This window comes from Trichogramma pretiosum, unplaced genomic scaffold (genome assembly GCF_000599845.2).
Source record: "Trichogramma pretiosum strain Unisexual culture from Peru unplaced genomic scaffold, Tpre_2.0 scaffold38, whole genome shotgun sequence".
Lineage (NCBI taxonomy): Eukaryota > Metazoa > Arthropoda > Insecta > Hymenoptera > Trichogrammatidae > Trichogramma > Trichogramma pretiosum.
Genome location: NW_019641677.1, coordinates 1,054,609 through 1,077,267, shown reverse-complemented (window position 1 = coordinate 1,077,267; position 22,659 = coordinate 1,054,609). Strand labels below are relative to the sequence as shown.

Here is a 22,659-nt window from a genome sequence, read left to right as displayed (position 1 = left end):
TATATAACACACGCACATTGTGCGTAATCCGCTTTTCGAATCGACCCAACCCCTTTTTATTTTTTACTCGCGCGTAGGTATAGCACCTAGCTACTAGTGTACCGATCGAGAACGTGTCACAGCACGGCTGACTGATTGTAAAACTATGGACTGGGCACCAGCATATCGTACGCGCAGTGCGAAAGTTAGAGAGAGAGAGAGAGAGAGAGAGAGAGAGAGAGAGAGAGAGAGAGAGAGAGAGAGAGAGAGAGAAAACGACACGATGCCTCGATGATGGCGTTTTTTAAGTTTATATAATACAATGTATAGAAGGGAGCGCGTCGCAGCACGACGGGGAAGAGAGGAGAGAAATTTTAAGCTGCGTAATCGACGTGTAATCCCTTAAAAAGCGTGATATAGCTTATAAATGGTACGAGAGTGCATTAACCGGAGCTATATAAGGCTTCGAATATTGTGGCGCTTTTGTGCGTAAGCGATCATATACAGTGGTCGCCGCTTAAGAGAATTGCGCTTAATAGAATACGCCGGTTAAATGAATCAAAAATCCTAACAATGATTTTCCCGTATCCTTATACATGTAAAATTCACCGCTTAAGTGAATAAACTTTTCGCTTAATAGAATCAAATTTAGTTTGAAGACGATGTTTACATTCAATGTTGTTGTCGATTAAATACAAGTTTCATTGTCAGTACTTTCTCATAGCACCGTCGGTATTACATGCTCATAATAATTAATTGTGTTAGTGATACAAGTATGAAAAAATCATCAGCTATAGTTCATAGAAAAGGCTTAAGTGTCCTTGAAAAAAAGGAGCTACTAAAAAAATATGATTTGTTGCCAAATTTATCACAAAGTGATGCAGCGCTGTTATTAAACATATCACAAGCTACTCTTAGTAGATTATTATTAAATCGTTACGAGATAGAAAGTACCTCTTGCTCTCACGAAAATCTCAGCCGCAAGAGAAAACGATGCGGCAAAGACGAAGACGTAGAAAAAACGTTGAAGAAATGGTTTGTGGAAGTGAGAGAAAAAGGCGCTCCAATTAATGGCCCGTTACTTAAAGCAAAAGCTGAAGATTTGTCAAAGAAATTAGGCAAAGAAAATTTCAAGGCCACTGACGGTTGGCTCTCACGTTGGAGAGGCCGAGAAAATATTGTGTATCGCAAGCCACATGGTGAACAAGCCGAAGCTGATTTTACAAGTGCAAATGAGTGGTTTATACAAGAATGGCCAGAAATATCTAAAAATTATTCGCCAAGCGATATATTTAATGCTGACGAAACGGGTTTATACTACCGAGCATTACCAGAGCATACATATGCTCTAAAATCAGAAAATACGAAAGGCTTCAAAACAAGTAAGGAGCGTATAACGTTGTTATGCTGTGCCAGTATGGCAGGTGAAAAAAAAGACCTGTTTGTTATTGGAAAATTTAAGAATCCACAATGCTTCAAAGATGTGACTCAATTGCCTATTGCTTACACGGCCAACAGAAACGCGTGGATGACAAGAGACATTTTTTCTGATTGGCTACGAAATTGGGATAGACAATTAAAACGCAAAATTTTATTAACCATTGATAATTGCGGTGCACATTCAAACTTAGAGCCTATGAAAAATATTACAGTGGTTTATTTACCTGCCAACACGACGTCTCTGATACAGCCTTGCGATCAAGGTATAATTCGTACATTAAAAGCGTACTATCGAAGAACAATGAGGGAACGGATTATACAAATATTAGATAATCAACAAAATGTCAAAGCCAATGACATTGCCAAGAAGACCTCTCTGCTTGATGCGCTACATCAGATCAAAGAAGCTTGGTCTTATGTATCTAGCGAAACGATAAAAAATTGTTTTAGAAAGGCTGGGTTTGTTAACGGAACTAATGAAATATGTAATATTTCGAGCAACGTTAGCTTGAACGAAATTTATCCGGAAGATATGACACATGAGGTTTTTGACGAGTGGATAGATATTGACGAATGTCTAGAAACCTCTGGAAAGCCAACAGATGATGACATATGCCAAAAATTGGACACAGATGAATCAGAAATTGAAGAGGAAGATGATAGTATAGAACCCGCACCTAATAATCTAGAAATGTTTAACGCATTACAAGTCTTGAGACGAGGAGTTCAACATCGTTCGAAATCCTTTGAAGAGTACTACAAATTTGAAAAATTTATTTTCAAAATAATTGACCAAAAGAAAAAACAAACCAAGATAAATGACTATTTTACTAAATTATAATGGTGTCACATATGATTTGAATAAATATTTAATAATAAATAATTTATTATATAAATTATATATATATATATATTCATTTATAATAATAAATTATTTATTATAATAATGCATAATTTCTCGGATTCAAAGTTATTTATAAGTTATTGCAATCCCTATCGGATAGTAGAATCATCCGCTTAATAGAATGAAAATTTTTGTCACACAGTGATTCTCTTAAGCGGCGACCACTGTACTTGTATACAAAGTGCAGAGAGATAGTAAGATTTTAAAAGCTGACGCCGAGTAGGTAAACATATAACGTCGGGATGGTAGAGGCTTGACTCGGCGCGACTCTATGGTGAGTGGATGACACGGCGTTAGTAAGTATAATGTTTGTTTATATAAACGTACTTTGGGTGAACTTTGCGAAAGGGTTTTTTTCGTTGAATTTCGCGAGGTAAGTGAAATTAAAAACTATTACGAATTGGAATATTAGATATGAAAAGTGTGACGTATTACTCGTTGCGAAGAGTAATTTTGAAATCATAACTAATGCTCTTCATATTCATGATAGTTTTTGTACAAGAATTTGTGATAAATATATATGTGAGTTTGTTGTTTTTAGAAACAGCTGCGTTCGCGAGTAATAAAATCAAACATCTCTCGAACGATATATTCTACACAGTTGGCTCGTCGACGCTAGATGTCGCGTCGCAAACCCTCGAGCGGTCAAATTCCATTCCGAATGATATATATAAGAGAAATAAAGCTGGATGATATGCTGATGATATGCTCGAAGATTTTTCAGTTTACGACTCGCCGTGCGCTTTCATATATATAACATACCAGCGAAAAATAGAGAATCACGCCGAAAAATCGGAAAAGAAGAATTAACGAAAACACCCCGCGTGCTTTATGATAAATAAAAAGGAAGAATCTCAAATCCTCTGACGCTTACGGCTCATCGGCGAGGGATTTTTTTTATCTCTCTCTCTCTGTGGCACCCTTGGGACACATAATCGTTCGCTACCGCTACCGCTGCTACTGCTGCTCGTTGAGTCGATTTTTATCTCTCGATAAACGCACGGGTAAATGAAAAAAAGGAGAATAAAAAAAAAATTGGAGCTAGATCGCGGCAAAACGAAATCTCCTATAGCGTCGATTCCTTGTGCTTATTTATTTACACTTGCTGCGCACGATGTAGTCCGCACGTCAGTCAGGCAGCGGCAGCATCGTCATCGACGCAAATTAGAATCTAGTTAACGCCTCGGTATCTAGAATGATAGAATCGTACGGTCCGTGCACCGAATGCGCGTATTATAAGGGACGCTCGTCGCACTTTTCTCTCTCTCTCTCTCTCTCTACTCTCTGTCATTGTTCGCGCGCGTCCATCCGCAAGTGGTCCCGGAATCTCCTTTTCTCCGCGCGCCGTTGGCTCTCCAGGGGTGATTTTATACCGTACGCGCGCATATAAAACTGCGCCCTGCACGCAGAGACACATTTGCAGCCCGAGCTAGTTATATAATGCCTGTGTGCGCCCATTAAACGTTTTGCAGGTATACCGAAGGGTAGAGATCTAGGCGCACGGGGCATAGAAAGAAAAAAAAAGATACATGACGTACGTGCACCAGTTGCAGAGGGTTGCTCCGCGCATCGAGTTTCGATGCATCGCTCTCTCTCCTTGCTCCGCCTCGAATGTGTACTCTACGTATATGTACCAGAGTGGGTGGACGAAGAAAATCGTTTTTTCCGCTCCTACTCGTGTGTAGTGTGCATATGTATAGGAGAACTCGCGCGCATGCGGCCACGACCATTGTATGTATATAGGATGTCACCGCGTAGGTGGAGCTTAAGTGAATACAGTAGATGTGGGTGTGCGCGGGTGGGGGGATACATACACGTATATAGGCAGGGAAATACCAACGATGTCGCCCGCGTGTACGGGAATATCATTCTTCGAAGAAAATGGATGGCTCACGGTTTTTCCGAGAAAATCCGATCAGTAAGTGTGGGAGAAAGAGAAAGAAATTATTGCCATAAGGCGGTGTGAGTGGGTGTTCGTTTAGTGGAGATTTATGTATTTGAAACGAGCCACTCAGGTCTGTTTGCCTGTGTATATGCGTCTTTGTGTGTGTGAGAGAGTAAGATTGAGTCGACACCATCTTTAACGAGATGTCGTTGATTGTAAGGTGAATCGGTGGGCTTCGCGGTATAAATACGTATAGCTGCAACCCTCCACGAGACTATAACGTTGACGACTGGGAGCCACTCGAGGCACTTTTTCGAGAGATAAATTACATATCGTTTACGTCGTTTGAATATATATCTTTCGATATTACACAATTGTAATTGGGGTCCTCATTCGTGCGAGTCAAAACATTTTAATCGATCTTCGAAGCTGTGAATAATTAAGAAATACGTAATATTTTAAAATAAACTCAACGATGGTATCGGATTTGTGATAAGCCAAAATCGTTGTAACAAAAACTATACGTTTTTAAAATCTACAATCTACAATGAAAGGGTGCCACTCTCGACACTATTTTTTTCAGAAAACAAGAATTTGTTGTTTAACATGGAGATAGCGAAGATCGACATTAATGAATCAGTATTTTGTGGCTGTAGCGTTTCACATACTGTAAATGACAAATCTTGCTGTCTGCCATGAATTCTCAATTAACGCAGTGCTATTTTGGTTTACAATTATTTATTTAAATTATATGTTGTTATGTTACGGTTAAATAAATAATAATAACGGCTAGAATTAAGAGAGGAGAATACTCTATTTGAAGGAAATATGTAGAGAAGTTATTTGTACAGTATGCAGCTCTTACACGTTATACAGCACAGAGCGATCTTTCCTCGGTCTCGCCTGAGCTGCTTACTACACCAGCTGTATGACAAGCTCATTGCTGCTGTCGTGCATTTATGTATTATTATTATTACAGCAATACATTTTAGACGAAAAATATTAGTTAAGCATACAGTTATTAGACTTATGTATAAGTATTTTTGATTTTCCCCTTGCAGATTTACGAATAAGGTTACTCGCCATCTAGCGGCGAAGACTTAAAGTTTCATCGTATTTATAACGCTTGAAAGCTGGTCTAAATTTTTGAAAATGACTAAATTGTCATTTCCAGGGAATTTAAAATGAGTTTAATATTTAAAAAAAAACCCTTCGTTTACACGCCAAAGGCAAACTACTCAAAAATTAAATACAAATTGACATTGATTCAAATCGAGGGCCCTGTAATGGCAAAAAAAACGTCGATTTTCTTCACGTGTAAGCAAAGGAACATTTTTTAAAAATTGTTTGCTTTGCATGCAATGCTTGCATTGGTTCATTGAAGAGTAGCTTCTTCAATTAGTTTTTTTAGACATTTTAATCTATTGCCCTATGATGAATGAAAGTATAACTAGGACACATCATAAGCTTGATTCATGAAGTGTTCAATAATTTATAATTTCTTTGTAATAAGATACAATCCAAATAAAATTGCTAATTGTTTATTATGCCGGAGATCAGTAGTATAATTTCTCCAATAATAAATAGTCAGTTTAGAGTGTCTCTGTTGACATAAATTTTCTCAAACTTTCATTTTACAATTTGTAAATATTATTACACTTATGTTACCTAGTTTGATGTGTAACATCATTACGGAACAATTAGTCGTTGATCAAGTTCCGAGTGATAAACATGGACTTCAGTGATGTATATAACTCTGATGTCAGGTAATTTTTTTTTCGTGAGAATGAAATTTAAAAGAAATGGTATAATGCTTTATATTATTGGGAATATTGCAGAGTGAAGAAGGAACCAAATGATGTTTCCCCAATTGAAAATGATGATTATCAGATAATTGACAATGCTCACGATGCGAACACTGAAGAATCCTTGCGATGTCGAGAAAATTTTGTAAGTGTTCATATAGCACTGCTTATAGCTGATATTTTCAACAACAATTTTCCCTAATCTTAAATTCAAATTAATTTCTAGACTCGTGGCCCTGACGATGTCGAAGTAGAATTCGAATGTAAGGACGAGAAGTTCGGCATTAACTTATTAGTAGTCAAGAAAATCGAGGACGATTATCCAGATCATTTACAGCATATGAAAAATAGTTGCGATTATCAGACTCAAAAGAAAATGAAAGAAGAAATTGTCGATGAAATAAAAGAAGAATTGAATTTGGATGGTGAACTCAGTGATGCATTTGATGCAAATGAAAAAACATTTGCTCAGAATAGTCAATGCAAAACCCAAACTGATAAGGCACGCAATCGTGCCAAACATCCATGTAATATATGTGGTCAAAAATTTACACAAAAAAGTAGTCTCAAGGTCCACACCGATGGAGTACATAATGGTGTTAAACATGCGTGTAGTATATGTGAAAAGACATTCACACAAAAAGGACATCTCAAAATTCACATCAATGCGATGCATAATGGTATGGCACCTACTTGCGAAATATGCGGAAAGAAATTTCAAACGAAGGATAAACTCAAGATCCATATCGATGGAGTGCATAATGGTGTTAAACATGCGTGTGGTATGTGTGAAAAGACATTCACACGAAAAGGATATCTCAAGGTCCACATCGATGCAGTTCATAATGATGTTAAACATGCGTGTGGTATGTGTGAAAAGACATTCACACGAAAAGGATATCTCAAGGTCCACATCGATGCAGTTCATAATGATGTTAAACATGCGTGTGGTGTATGTGGAAAGACATTCACTCAAAAAGGAGATCTCAAAATTCACATCGATGCAATTCATAATGGTATTAAACATGAGTGTGGTATATGTGGAAAGACATTCACTCAAAAAGGAGATCTCAAAATTCACATCGATGCAATTCATAATGGTATTAAACATGAGTGTGGTATATGTGGAAAGACATTCACACATAAATGTACTCTCAAAATCCACATCGATGCGATGCATAATGGTATGGCACCTAAATGCAAAATATGTGAAAAGACATTCACACGAAAAGAAGATCTCAAGAGGCATATCGATGGAGTGCATAATGGTGTTAAACATACGTGTGGTATATGTGCAAAGATATTCGCACATAAAAGAAATCTCAAAATGCACATCGATGCGATGCATAAAGGTATGCAACCAACATGCGAAATATGCAGAAAGAAATTTCAAACGAAGAATAAACTTAAGATTCACATCGATTCAGTACATAATGGTGTTAGACATGCGTGTGGTATGTGTGAAAAGACATTCTTACACAAATATACTCTCAAAATGCACATCGATGCGATGCATAAAGGTACGGTACCTACTTGCGATGTGTGCGGAAAGAAATTCTCAACTAAGACTAAACTTAAAATCCACATCGATGCGATGCATAATGGTATGGCACCTACTTGCGAAGTGTGCAGAAAGACTTTTTTCACAAAAGGGTAATCTTAAAAAACACATGAATTTGATGCATAATAAGATAACTTACGCATGTAATACTTGCGGCAAGACATTTACTCTAAAGGACCGTCTTAAAACTCACATTAAAACGCATGAAGTCATTGCATGCGTTGTCTGCGGAGAAAAATTTAAACACAGGAAATATCTATACAGACACGTCAAAAGTGAGCACGAGGGCAATACCCAAGCACGAGATCAATGCAAAAGATCTTAAAACGTACCTATCAATACCGCGCAAAATGATCAAACATCGAGACAAATGAGTGGTTATAAAACTGTCATCGAGATAGCTCATCACTCACGCATTACCACCCAATAAGTGTATAAAATGTACATAGAAATTTTGTAAAAAAACAATTACTATTGTATTTTGGATCACTTCTATATTTTTCATCTCACTGCTTACTAAACGATCCAGTTATGAAAAAATCAATAAATTTTTTATAAAAAAACCATGATGTTTCATTTAAATCAATCTATCTATCATTTTTATCAATCTGTACAGTTTTGTTAAACATACAAATCATGAAATGAAGGTTTTTGCAGAAGATGTATCTTGCATAAAATATCAAGTTAATTATTTATAATCGCTAGTTTTTTTTAATAATAAATGAAGTATAACGCTGAGCACTCAAACACACACAGACACAGACACACACCTTACCAGTCCCATATAAATTCATATATGTTATATACTTAACTCTGTCCTAAAAAGCAAAAAGCTTCGTCCACCCCTCTCGCGAGCGCCGAGTTATTATTATACAACGGCGTGATATTGATTATTTTTAAAACATCGGCAGCGACGATCTATACGTACTATACGTCCCAAAGAGCAGGTATATACAATGTATGTATACATTAGGGTGGTCCACTTTTTCAAAATTTTTTTGTATCTCGGGGGATCCATCGGAATCAGAAAGTTTGAGGTTTAAAATGAATTTTCCCGTAAACTAGAACTCAAAAAAATGATTTTAGATGGTGTCGATGGATTTTTGAAGTTTAAAAACGAGCTCCAAAAAAGAAGCAAAATCGGGCTATCATTCGATTTATTTCAAACTCTGTTTAGAGTGTAAAAATAATCTTGACAATACATTTTCTTATGTGTTTTTGTCTGCAGAATCGAATGCCGTAGTCAGTTTTGACCTAGGAGCACAATTTCATTCAAAAAAATACACTTTTTCGATCGTTCTTTTTCGCAAATTCCGCAAAGTTCATTTTCGAGCGAGTGGCAAATGAACAGAAAAAATCTAGAAAATTTTTTGACACCACCAAAATTTAGGATTTTTTATGACGAATCCAATGGTATAAATTAGTATACACTTTGAAATTATTTTAATGCAGAAAAATACAACTTTATCCCAAAAAACGACATTACGAAAAATTGAAAAATCGAAAAGTGTATTAGTTTCTTCCAGGAAATGGCTAAGTAGAATCAACTATGGAAAAAATTGCATGAAACTATCTGATAGGTTTTTTTCTCACCTTTCCAACGCCGGTTTCAGAAGTTAAAAATTCGCAAGATTCGCTGAGATACAGCTATTTTTGTACGATGCATTTTTTAGCTTAAATTCTGCTTCGCTGGTTTTTTAATGAATAGAGCTAGCTCAGAATTATTGAATTTTAAGCCTAAAAAATGCATCGTACAAAAATAGCTGTATCTCAGCGAATCTTGCGAATTTTTAACTTCTGAAACCGGCGTTGGAAAGGTGAGAAAAAAACCTATCAGATAGTTTCATGCAATTTTTTCCATAGTTGATTCTACTTAGCCATTTCCTGGAAGAAACTAATACACTTTTCGATTTTTCAATTTTTCGTAATGTCGTTTTTTGGGATAAAGTTGTATTTTTCTGCATTAAAATAATTTCAAAGTGTATACTAATTTATACCATTGGATTCGTCATAAAAAATCCTACATTTTGGTGGTGTCAAAAAATTTTCTAGATTTTTTCTGTTCATTTGCCACTCGCTCGAAAATGAACTTTGCGGAATTTACGAAAAAGAACGATCGAAAAAGTGTATTTTTTTGAATGAAATTGTGCTCCTAGGTTAAAACTGACTACGGCATTCGATTCTGCAGACAAAAACACATAAGAAAATGTATTGTCAAGATTATTTTTACACTCTAAACAGAGTTTGAAATAAATCGAATAATAGCCCGATTTTGCTTCTTTTTTGGAGCACGTTTTTAAACTTCAAAAATCCATCGACACCATCTAAAATCATTTTTTTCAGTTCTAGTTTACGGGAAAATTCATTTTAAACCTCAAACTTTCTGATTCCGATGGATCCCCCGAGATACAAAAATTTTTTGAAAAAGTGGACCACCCTAGTATACATACATGTATACTCTTTTCTATTTATTACACTATTTATTACACTAGTGGCAACCATAGTTGCAAAATGCTGAGCGACTCAATGTTAAATAACAAAATAGCATATAACATCAGTGTAATATTTGTTTCAGCCATATGAAATTAATAATAGTAGCTTCAATGAGTATCACAATAAATCTATATTTCAATAAGTTTTTTGTGCATGAGTTATCGCAGTTAGAGTAAAACATTAAAAATTAGCAATATCGAATGTGTATTACTTTGCTGCGCTCAGCATCAATAAATAATACGTTATACTCACATAATTTTGTATGTTAAATTGTTACATCTTGAATGAATCATGACTCTATGTTTCATGATTATATCACACGATCTTTTAATCTCAGCGATTTAAAATCATTGTAAATGTGTAAATATGTACAAATCAAATAGGATCCGGATAATCGAGTTATTATTGAAAATTCATAAAAATACAATCGCATAAATTATTTTAATGCGAAAATTCTATAAATATTTCAAATTCATCAACGATTCGAATTTGAAAGTTTTTACTGAAAATCGCTATTTTAATTCTGATTCAATTTTTGGGTCGATTGCAATCACAATTAATGCCCAGCATCCACCGCTAGATGGCGAGTACTTTCATTTGTAAATCCGCAAGTGACAAAATAAAAATAAAATTGTATAAGTAATATCAAAGTTTTACGATTCATAATTTGCTCCACACTTTACGAGAGACCACGAGAGTCGATAAGTACCAACTCATGAAGTAAAATCAGTCTTTCGGCGTTCGAGCTAAGCACACGCCTCGATTCGGGCATTAATTATATATCCAACACAATATCCATCGACGTTGCATTAATCGGTGCCCTTTTTTTTGATATTATAATACAAAGTCTTCGCGCAACGAAGCATCATCGTCGTAATTTCGGCGCGCGTATAATACAACGATATTAAAATGCCGTGGTGGGCACTCGTATATGTATGAGATCGACTCGGGCGCGCGCATGTACGACCTTTCATGCGCTATTTCACTCCGACAAAAAAAAAAGCAAACCACTTGGCTTTCATGGCCCGGTATACGCACTGTATGTGTGCGCAGAGGCGCTCTTTGACCACTTGGCAAAAGTAACAATGAGGCTCCCTGAGCGCGCATTTAAAAGTACGCGCGCGCCCCGTACCTATGTGTGTATAATGTTTGTATTCGGCGGTTCTCTACACACACACACACACACTCACACACAGACTCGAACTCTATTGCAGTATAAAATGTATAACGCGTTGATTCTAGTATATATAGTAGTGCCGGCTCAGCGACGCGTGCCACACTCCAACTTTATACAAGTATGCAGTCATACACACACACACACACGTATACGCGTAATCGTTCGCCCACCCCCCTCACGCAGGTTTTTAAGTTTATACATACACATAATGCAGCGGAGTCGAGAATTGTTATTATAATTATTATTATTCAAGACGAGGACGCGACGCGCTTCACTTGACGCTCGAGAGCTGCCGAGATTCTGTTGGCAGTATAGTATAGTACGACCACCAGGTGTAGCAATGGCTTTTTACTATGTCTGTATTAGCCGAGCACATGCCTATATATATATTTATAAGAAGGGCGCGTGCAATCGACGCGATAATAAGAGCGGAATTTGTGCCCGGATAAGTGGCGAGATCGAGAGAGAGGAAAAAAGGAGCTCGAGTGCATATCCACGCGCGCGCATAAGCGCAAGCTGAGATTTTTCTACCGAGTACTTGATTGTTATGAGGAAATTCGGCCCTACTATATACTGTAATATTCAGGAAATCGACACAATTGTATGCTTCGATATTAGGCAGGCTTTGTAACTAAAATCCGTTGGAAATTAATTTCTTTGCTTCACTAACGTTTCGTATACTCATGAAAATATAAATTGATAAAATATCCAATCGATATTTATCAAAACAAAAAAGGCATACGCGTATGTATACATTAAATATGAATACATCGAGCACAGTGTCGCGTGTCAACACTCAACCCAGTCAAAGCCAACAATATACGCTACACACATATATACCGGCGATTACCGACACTTTGATCGCGACGCTCACCATAGGCGCAGCAGCAACAGCAGCAGCAAATATAAATGCGAGTCGTGATCGCATCCCTTTTTGCAGCGGCAGTGAGTCGTCGAATCCCGGTGAAATTTGCGCGCGCGCGCGGCACAACACACGAGAAGAAAAAGATAATGATCGGACTCTCGGGTCGGCTTGAAATGCAATACTTTACTCTCTCTCTCTTTCTCTCTTAGCACGTAGTAGTAGTAGTAGTAGTAGTAGCCAAGTCTCTCCCTCGGGAGATGCGTGTGTGCAACGAAAGAAGAAAAGGAGAGTGAGGTATATAGCACGCGTATATAACGTCGGGCTACAAAGGCCACGATCGACATTGTCGTATATATATATATATGTACGAACCAGCAACAAATCCCCCAACTCCTGTGATTACGTGTATATAAAGATTGGGGTGGAAGAGCTGCGGACTACTACTTCTACTACTACTGCGGAGCTTATAGAGAGAGAGGCACCCCCGAGGGCAACTGCACGCAGGGCTGCTGCTGCTGCTGCTGCACACGTATAAGCATCCACACGCAGTTATATATTATATAGGATAAAAGTGCGTACACAAGGATCGTGTTAGCAGCTCGATGCTGGTTATATATATAGCGCGTAAAATGGAAGAGCCCGAGCGAGAATTGGTTTTAACGGCGCGAGAATCAATGCGCCGACGATTCCCTCTCGTACCCTCTGGATCTCGACTTGATAGAGTAGCAATTGATATTGTAATTTTCAATTATGTCATGTATTTTAACAGCGTCGTAAAATTGAGACATTTACCTCGTTAGTTTGCTATGAAAAAATAAAAGAATGCAAAATGCATACGATAATGATTCGCAGGCAGAATCGAAGGCAAAAAAGTAAGGACCAACAATATGGATATACGCATCCATTAAAATTCAATAATTATTCCGTACATCAGATCTGCACCCTTACATGGACGAGCTTCGATGCACATTACGCGAAAAGAGAGAGACTCCATTTACATCTCTAATGGCCATATTTTGCGTTCGACAATGGCTAATGGGGCCTCGGTATAAGCAGCCACCAATATATACATTTTGAATATATCGTCGCGATAGCGATCGACCGACTCTGCCGCGCGGCTACGATCAGCTTCGTCATTCTTTTCCATTCATTCGTTCATATATTACATATCGTAACTACGCGCTTGAATGATCTCACCTGCTGCTGCTGTTGCTGCTCGTACACCCGAGTGTATATAACGATAATCTAATCGATGCCGCTATATATATAGTACAAAGAGAGCTGAAAATGGAGAGGAGAGCCTTATCGGCCCGCCGCATCGAGATTTTCTCGAAAAAGCAATCGTGATGTCTGCATGAGGGGGGGTTTCGGACTTTCGGGACTCGCGTGCGCGCCGGGTTGACAATACGTAAATGTACCCTTTTTTTTTGTTCTCGTTGTTATGCGTGTGTGTGCTCGGCGCAATCTCTCTCTCTCTCATTTGGCTTATCGGTATGGCGCATCGTCGCCTCACTTGCTCGGCACACGAACACGATGTATGTATGATGTTTGTTATATACGGGCATATATGCTGCATTCGAGTTGGCTTTTGTCCTTTTTTTGTTTTCGTCCTGCGCATTGGCTCGATCCTAGTCTGCACTCGGGCTTGAAGAGTACAGCAATTGCAGCACTATTGTATGTACCCACTGCGTTTTTTTTTATGTTGTATATTATAGAAATAAGATTGCGAGATGATAATTAGATATTATTTGGTACGTATTGTATGCACGCGGCTATTTAAAAGCAAGTAGCGAAGTAAAGTGCACGAACTAAAAGCTAATCTCCCCTTGGCAAAATCCAATTTCCCTCGTTCTTCAACTTTTTTTCTTTCTCTCTTTCATTTATCGGTGCCCAATGGCCATTGAATAATTGATTACGCGCATGTAGAATTAAATTAATGAAGTAGCTGCAAAACTTATGTATATTCGATTTACGAGAGAGAGAGCTCTAGACCCCATGCCTCTGTCAGACTCTCTTTTCTCTTTACACGCGGAGAGGCAGTCAGTCAAAAAATTCATCGGATATCGCTCCAGGCCGTACTTATAACTTACTCACAGAAACCATCTGAATAATTCAGTACCCCGACGACGAGGCCCAGTGGTAGTTCTCAAATGTGCAGCAGCAAAGCCCACACACTTTACAGCTCAAAGATTCACTGGAGAATTTACGTACTACGCGTCCTCGAGTTTTACACGCGCTATGCGACGGTAGGTTCCTTGGTCGGGGCGAAAGTAAAAAAAAAAAAAAAGAAAATCATCGGACGGTACAAGTACCTATGACATGTCTCGTGCGCGCGGGGGTTGATCGAACCCACTGAACAGTATGCTCGAAAAAAAAATCTGATTTAGCTCGAGCCCTATTCTGGTGGCATTCTTTTCGTGCATATCAGTCGGTGATGATCGACTATGGATGAGTTGACCCGTAGTTGCACCGGACGCTATATTCCGATGATTCTCTTTGATCAGCGCGTGATCGCGGACGATGCGCTGCGAGTCATCGGAGCTCCATTAATTTTTGGGTTACGGTGAAGAAATTAATATTTATGAGTTTATTTTGAAGAAGTAAGCGCGTTTGAATAGCCAAATTTATGGTGATATTGAGATTTCATTTCAAATAAGTAATAATAGGATTTATTCTATTTTGATCTTTTATCGTAGCTTTTTATCGATTTAATTTGACATTTTTTTTAAAGATAACACGATTCGCTTCCCTCGTATCAGAAAAATGTTCGAAAAATAATCTCGACTCTTTCGAAAACGCGTCAAAAATTGATCAACATTCATTGTATCCAGTTATCGCACCCAACGTCCACCATTCCCTTTTGCTTTGATTTATATACCCTCACCCACAGCCGTATGTAACCGACAAATCTCGCACAAACGAAATCGTTTCGATCGGTACGACGTAATCCACAACGATTTTAATTACTTGGGCAGACACGTAGACGCGACCGCATTTATATTCGCGCCTCGAGGCGAATCACGTGGTATATATCTGAGCGATTATTTAACGGTAGCCGCGCACCATAACAAAACAAACAAAAAAAAGAAAAGATTACCAACGTCGATGTAATAACCCGCGGCCAATTGCGCCCGTAATACATACATATACGTCCGAGTGTATATAATGCCCGTGTGTGTGTGTGTGTGTGTGTGTGTGTGTGTGTGCGGAGAGCAATAAGTAAACCAAGCCTCGGGAAATATATGTAGGATTGTTATGTATGCTTTATATTATACAGCGGTTGAATAAACCTTTCAAACTCGCGTCATCGTCGTCCACGTCGTGATAAACCTGTATAGTCGTCGTCGACGTCGTCGGATAAATCATTTCTCATTATTATTGCAAAACTCCCTGAAGAAGTGATAAAGAGAGAAAACTTGAAAAATTAATTTAATTTAGATCGAGCTATTGAAATATGTTTTAAAATTTTTAATCGATACTTTTTTTTTAGTTCGAGTCGAATACTTGAAATATTTGCAGGGTACTTTGATTAAATATCTGCCAAGATAATATTTGAAATGATTATAATTATTCGTGCATTGATTTTTTGGACGATTACAAATTTTGATTCTATTTTTATACGATAACAAAAAAATTAATAGCATACGATAAGAGTGTTCATGGTAAAAGAGATAATCCAGGTATTAATTGATTTATGGTAATCGATATGGAAGTCGATATATACATAATTGATCAATTGCAGGTACTCGTCCTCAGCGCCTCTACGTTCATTGGCCAGATTTTGATTGGCGGCGCTTCTTTCCAACAGAAAATCAACCAAATTATCGTGGCCGTTTTTCCTAGCCAAGTCCAGCGGCGTCTAGCCCTTATGGTCTCGAACGTCGACCCGCAAAAACGGCCGATACCTTTGGTCGCAGAGCTCGAACAGCGTCTCCGCCAAGCGACGATCGTCGCCGTATCCACTGCAAATCAGGTGCAGAGTCGTCGATCCCTCCTTGTTGCGGCCAAGTCGGGATTCGCGCCGGCAGCGGAAGAAGCCTGCCCGACTCCTCGTGCCAGCTCCTCGCGTAGTCGTCGTCGCACTTCTTCCGGCAGAGCAAAATAAATTCAAATTTTTATCGTAAACATTTTGACATTATTTATTTCATTTTTTTAATACCGTGTTAGAGCGACGAAGGCTGAAATGTTTCTTTTTACATACATGGTCAACTATCCAGCGAATGATGGTTTCAAAGAGTACAAGGTAAATCACGTATTATAAAAACCACAATAATTTATTTCATTTCTGATGCAGTTGATTTTCACTGACTTTAATGCTCTAATCTCAACAAAGTTTAAGTTATCAATTCAACAATAATTGTTTAATTTACGATCAATTTATGCGTAATTAACATTATTTAAAAACGTATTTAAACGAGATTATTCTAATACGGCTGAAAAAACAGACGCATCCGTAGTACACAGGCGTCGGCACGCGCGTCAAAGTATACATAATCCAATGAAACGAATAGCCGCCGACTCTCGGCAGATCTTCGCAAAAAACGTTTTAACGCCTCGGCCGGCACGCTCTCCTCTTTTCTTTGGGACACGTGTCGTCGCCGCCGTCGTCGTCGATGCAGCGCACGAGCCCACACGTGCCGTAAGCGATCACGCCCGCAACGAGGAGTTGCACTTATATAGGCGAGTATTTACGTTATCCGAGGCCGCATCTCCGAGTGCGGACAAATTAGCTTAAACGATAGGATATTAATGCGCGTGTATTTGATATCTGGTAATTTTGTGGGCGCGACACGTGCCGGTCATCGAGCTCGAGATATATAGACGATGATCGACGCGATTATATATTATAGGTTTGATGTATATGGGTAATCGAGTGCTCGCGAGTGCAGAATAATCGTCGCTTTGTATAGTTTTTATTTACGAAAAAAAAAAAATATTATCATTATTTACAAAAGTGTCGTTTGATATTTTTTTCTCATTTATTTATCGAGATGGTACTGCACGGCGTCCTCGTCCTCGGCCATCTGGCTCTGTATGTACTCGTACTCGTACTCGAGCCTCTGCACGATGGCCTTGAGGGCCAGCGCCACGTCGATGGCCTTGAGCTTCCTCATCGGGTCCTTCGACCTTACGATGCTGTACTGCCTCATGTTGCCGTAGAGCCTCTTGGCCCTGTCGCCGATGGCATTGATGTGAGCCAGCCAGGCCATGCGAAACTCGTCGGCGGTCTCGAGGTAGTTGCGACGCAGCTCGAGCTTGCGGCCCTCGTCGAGCGGCTCCTGGGCGTTCAGCACCCCGAGGTAGAACTTTTTGCGCAGCTGGCGCGCCTCGGCGACGACCCGGTGAAAGTCGTCGGTCGTCTGGGACTGCTGCGCCTCGGCGATCACCCGCTCCGCCGCCTCCATCCAGTTGTGCAGCTTCGATTTCCAGTGGTGCTAAAGATATTATATATGAAAAGAAAAAAAAAAGAAAAGAAGTTTCAGTTTCTGCGACTATTTTTTTGAACAACAACGATGAGATGGTTCAATACCGAGGGTATGGGTAGTAGACTCGGCTCCGTCGTGGTGTCGGCGAGGCCTGCGCACGCTTGACAGATAAGCAGCAGAGCGACGATTGCTACGTACATGTTGACGCTTGTTTTGGACTGTTGACGTTCTTTGTTGCTACGATCAAAGATAATGGGATTCAATAAAATTCATAAAATAAATTTTATAAAAAATGTTCCTCCACCAAGATAATGAGTTCAATATAATATAAAAAAGAGTTCAAAACAATGCTCTTTTATGAACTGATATCAAATGCGCAGCATAGTATTATTAAAATTAAAACATACAACGATCAAGAGTAAAGTAGGTTGCAAGACGAAGTATCATAAATAATATAAATAATAATTACCTACTGCTCTTCTTTGCAGCTCGATCGAAATCGTCCTCCACCTACTCGATTCGTTAAAAAACGAAGCTACTTCACCCGCGATCACGATTCACTCGTCCAATAAATGACACTCTCGAGTCTCTATGCGTACCAAAAAGCTCAACTTCGACTATATAGCACGAATGGCCAAACGAAACTGCGCGACGTTCTGGCGATCGAGTGGCACTCAGTACATTCGGGACGCGCTGCCGCTGCTGGCTTATCGCTGCGCCGCGACCCTGCAGGTCACGCGCGCGTCGTATTTTAGAGAAAAGCAGCGTATTTTGTATGTATACGAATGTTGTATGTATCGCACGGCATGTATCGATCGGCTTCCGGAATCGAGTCTTTAAATCGGAGTTTTAATCAGAGGAGAGCGTCACGGTCCGTTGGTATAATGGGTATAATATATTATAATGTACGCGAGTGTGTATGTATGAGAAAGCTCGATAACCACATGCTACACGAGAATCGTGGCCAAATTATGTCTCGTTTAGGATTGATCGCTGAATTAATCTCTGTCGAAAAATTTCGAGCATTACGATCTTAATTATAACTCACATGCCGAACGATACGACCAAGAAAGCTCGGTTTGTCGGGCGTATTATATGTTTAGGAGCGATTTACAAAGTTCAGTGGCGCGTGCTATGTGTAGGCTCAAAATTACAGACTCAAATTTATATTTCAGAAATATCGGAGGTCTCGAGCTTTGACGATAATTGAATAAATCAAAAAATTTACTTGTCAGTAGGATTAGTTCGGGGGAAATCTCTTTATTATAAAAATATTATATTGACGCGATTGCGAGAACAATGAGGATGCATAAGATTTTACATTTTTGGATCTCGTTTAACAGCGTCGTTTAAAAAATTCAGGAACTAAATAGCGTAAACAGTCGCATAAAAGTATGTCGTGTATTGCTGAATTGCAGAATCAAGGGCCAGCGAAGAGCGCTGAAAAGTGACTAGAATTTAAACTTGTCGGTCAACAATGTGCTTCATTTTTTTTGTCAAATAGTTTATTAGTTTTATCAAATCTTAAACATCGTTTTTACATAATGAGATATAGCATTGGAGTATTAATTAAGTTGTAACACGTGAGTGATGCACCGAAGCAGTGTTGAATTTGAGTTGTTGAGAATTTCTTGACGCATGTCGCTTGCCGAAACGCCATCGTGCATGTCCGACTCGTTTGCGCACCATATATATCCCTGTGGAGTTTGAGACTGCTTTTATATGAGAATGTCTTGTTACACACACGACAAGAGTAAGTGATATGACGATGCGACGCTTCGATGTCTTTTTGAGAGTATCTTCTAGCATAAATTTTTCGCCTTATGTATCACATTCACTAGAGATTTCATTATGCACTGAATCCATGTGGATTTTGAGATTATCCTTTCGTGAAAATGACTTGCCACACATATCACATGCGTGAGTGATCGTATTATGTACCGAATCCATGTGGCTCTTCAGTTTATTCTTTTGTGAAAATATCTTTCCGCAAACTTTTCATTCATGGGTAATATCATTATGAACTGAATCGATGTGAATCTTGAGTTTATCCTTCCTTTGAAATTTCTTTCCGCATATTTTGCATGTAGGTGCCGTACCTTTATGCATCGCATCGATGTGCATTTTGAGATGTCCTTTTTGTGTGAATGTCTTTCCACATATACCACACGCATGCTTAACAACATTATGAACTGCATCGATGTGAATTTTGAGCGTTCCTTTTTGTGTGAATGTCTTTCCACATATAACACACTCATGTTTAACACCATTATGCACTGAATCCATGTGTCTTTTAAGACCACGCTTGAATGCGAATGTATTACCACATACTTTGCATGTATTTGCCATACCATTATGCATCGCATCAATGTGCATTTTGAGATATCCTTTTGAGAATGTCTTTCCACACATACCACACGCATGTTTAACACCATTATGTACTCCATCGATGTGAATTTTGAGTTTAGTTTTCGTTTGAAATTTCTTTCCGCATATTTCGCAAGTATTTGCCATACCATTATGCATCGCATCAATGTGCATTTTGAGATCTCCTTTTTGAGTGAATGTCTTTCCACACACACCACACGCATGTTTAACACCATTATGTACTCCATCGATGTGAATCTTGAGTTTAGTTTTCGTTTGAAATTTCTTTCCGCATATTTCGCAAGTAGGTGCCGTACCATTATGCATCGCTTCGATGTGGATTTTGAGATCTTTTTTTTGTGCGTATGTCTTTCCACATATACTACACACATGTTTAACGCCATTATGTACTGAATCGATGTGAATCTTAAGTTTATTCTTCGTTTGAAATTTCTTTCCGCATATTTCGCATGTTGGTGCCATACCATTATGAATCGCATCAATGTGAATTTTGAGATTTCCTTTTTGTGTGAATTTTTTTCCACATATACCGCATACATGATCGATACCATTATTCACTGAATTGATGTGGATTTTGAGGTTATGGTTGTTTTTAACCTTTTTTGCGATTCTTTTCATGTTATTTTTTTCACTGCGTTCACAATTGTAATTCAAATTCAATTTTTCTGCATCGTTGCCAAAAGTGTCTCTTTCCACTTCCACCGCAGGTTCTATTTTAATCGTGTCTTGAGTTTTATCATTATCACTGTAATTCATATATTGCAAATGATTTTGAGAATAGTCGTCAATTTGTTTAACTATTGACAAATCTATATTGGGCTTTACATCTTCGCATTCAAAAACTATCTTCACTTCGTTGTTCAGTTTACTTTCATGATTTTCGTCACATTTTCGAATGATCTGTCGAAAAGTCAAAGCTGTATTGAAATTTTCATTTAAACAACTATAAATACGAGTAAAGTATGAACAACAATCCTTACCGAATTGTCTTCCAGTAATGGTAACAGTTGGAAATTTTTTAGATCGGGTTTCTCGTCGACCGTGTCCCAATAATTTTCAGTGAACGACATATCGCTAGGCTCCTCCTTGACTCTAAAGTAAGTCCGGTAAACTCGAGTATTAGGTTATGATATTTTAATCATTTAATTCTCAAGAAAATAAAAATTACCTGACGGCACAATCAAGTGTATCACTCGACTCCATATCTATCGCTCGGAACTTCTTCAAACGTTAACACATTTTCTGACGGTATTACTCATCAAACAAAGTAAATACGGAAAAAATTGCTGGAGATGGCTGCGAAGTGCTGGCTGGATCTTGCAAAACTGCGTCTGTGCGAGGGTTATGTGCGACCCAGCTCCGCGGCACAACTTATGCGAATAGCAAGACAATGGCATGAGGCATCTCACCGCGTGCCGGTCGACACACGGAGAGGTCATGCACGACGTAAACAACGGAATGAGCATGGCTTTGCATCTTCGCCAGTTTTTTCGTAAATAACTAAAATTCAATTCACATGAAATTTTGAAATCATCAATAAGTAAATGGAGAAAAATTAGGTCATTAGGTAATTATGACATCGAAGGAAATAGATTGAAATTCTCACGTCTAATAAATGATAAACATTTTTCCATCAAACATATATATCTACCGAAAAGGTAGAAATTAAAAAAAAATGTATTCCTTCTAGTAAACGCTAAGACATCTTTTCGGACACGCGGAAAGTGCAGACAGCATATAGTTATAAGCGTGATCGCACACTGCGCACGCGAATGCAGAAGCGTCACAGTGGGCGCAATTATGTATTATCTGCGCTATTATACCACGTGCGCGTGCCGCATAATACGATATTATAGTACAAGTCTTGGATGTGTGTGTGTGTGTGTGTTATAATCGTCACCGATGTTCGGCGCATCTGTCGCTGCTGCACGACGATCGGTAGATATGTATAAGCGACACCGCAGCCTTAAGAGAAAAGTATAATGTATACATAGGATCGGTCGTGTCTAGTCTCTCTTAGAAATTTTGGTAGCGGTAGCAGAAAAAAATAAGATAAAAAAACAAACGAACGAACGAACGAACGAACGTTGAAAGCTCGAGCGAGAAAGAGAGCCAATGGTCTTTTCTCGCCTGATGTCATTATCATCTCGTTCCTTTTTCTCTATTCTTTTGTCGCGCTTATATTTATATGCTTCTCGCCTCGTGTCTATACACTTGGCCCAAAGTGTGACTGCATCTATATACATCCAGAAGCAGTGGTCGAAGAAAAAGCCGGTGGCTCGCTATAATAGCTTTAGACGCGCGATCGAGGCCCAGACGAATTACACGTATACGTATATAATATTTGCGGGCGTTTGCATTTTGGGTATAGCTAGCCATATTATATACACGACGGCCACGTGTCGGTCACGTGCAGTTGTAACGCATCGCGCGCGCCTCTTTTCACACCTCGTGCATATATAGAGCAACGCGTGCGGAGAATCGGCCTCGACGCTGGTTATATAGTAATAATAATAGGAGCAGTCACCGCAACAAGTACCTATATATATACTAGTCGAGACTGCTGCTGTTATACTATTATATGCTATACTAACCCTTCGCGTGTCTCTGCTGCTGCTGCTGCTGCTGCACTATAGTGTGCGATGTTTTTCCTACGAATTCAGCCCTATACACACGTTGTGCGTAGTGTAGTGTACCTACGCGGTTGAATTCGGCGAATTTTATGGTCCATCGTCG

The 22,659-nt window shown here is 38.9% G+C and overlaps 4 protein-coding genes across 5 annotated transcripts; 2 read left to right on the top strand and 2 right to left on the bottom strand.

Moving 5' to 3' along the window:
* Positions 1-754: 754 nt before the first annotated feature.
* Positions 755-4,907, top strand: LOC111694062 (tigger transposable element-derived protein 6-like). Its single transcript, XM_023460756.1, has 2 exons — positions 755-2,153; positions 4,792-4,907. Exons 1-2 carry the CDS (start codon positions 755-757, stop codon positions 4,905-4,907), a joined length of 1,515 nt encoding a protein of 504 aa, XP_023316524.1.
* Positions 4,908-5,890: 983 nt separating this feature from the next.
* On the top strand, positions 5,891-7,925 carry LOC106653970 (putative uncharacterized zinc finger protein 814). Its single transcript, XM_014373640.2, has 3 exons — positions 5,891-5,974; positions 6,047-6,158; positions 6,240-7,925. Exons 1-3 carry the CDS (start codon positions 5,940-5,942, stop codon positions 7,668-7,670), a joined length of 1,578 nt encoding a protein of 525 aa, XP_014229126.2. The 5' UTR covers positions 5,891-5,939; the 3' UTR covers positions 7,671-7,925.
* Positions 7,926-16,245: 8,320 nt separating this feature from the next.
* LOC106650690 lies at positions 16,246-18,188 on the bottom strand. Of its 2 annotated transcripts, none has more exons than XM_023460746.1 (3): positions 18,009-18,188; positions 17,640-17,772; positions 16,246-17,544 (listed from the first exon to the last, which is right to left on the bottom strand). In XM_023460746.1, exons 2-3 carry the CDS (start codon positions 17,733-17,735, stop codon positions 17,089-17,091), a joined length of 552 nt encoding a protein of 183 aa, XP_023316514.1. In that variant the 5' UTR covers positions 17,736-17,772; positions 18,009-18,188; the 3' UTR covers positions 16,246-17,088. The 2 variants fall into 2 exon arrangements, with proteins under 2 accessions (XP_023316514.1, XP_014224336.1); XM_014368850.2 differs by having other exon boundaries at positions 16,247-17,544; positions 18,005-18,188.
* A 316-nt stretch (positions 18,189-18,504) lies between these two features.
* On the bottom strand, positions 18,505-21,229 carry LOC111694061 (zinc finger and BTB domain-containing protein 49-like). The gene is made up of 4 exons (XM_023460755.1): positions 21,092-21,229; positions 20,904-21,015; positions 20,314-20,823; positions 18,505-18,540 (listed from the first exon to the last, which is right to left on the bottom strand). The coding sequence occupies exons 1-4, from the start codon at positions 21,124-21,126 to the stop codon at positions 18,505-18,507; spliced, it is 693 nt and encodes a 230-aa protein (XP_023316523.1). The 5' UTR covers positions 21,127-21,229.
* Positions 21,230-22,659: the final 1,430 nt, after the last annotated feature.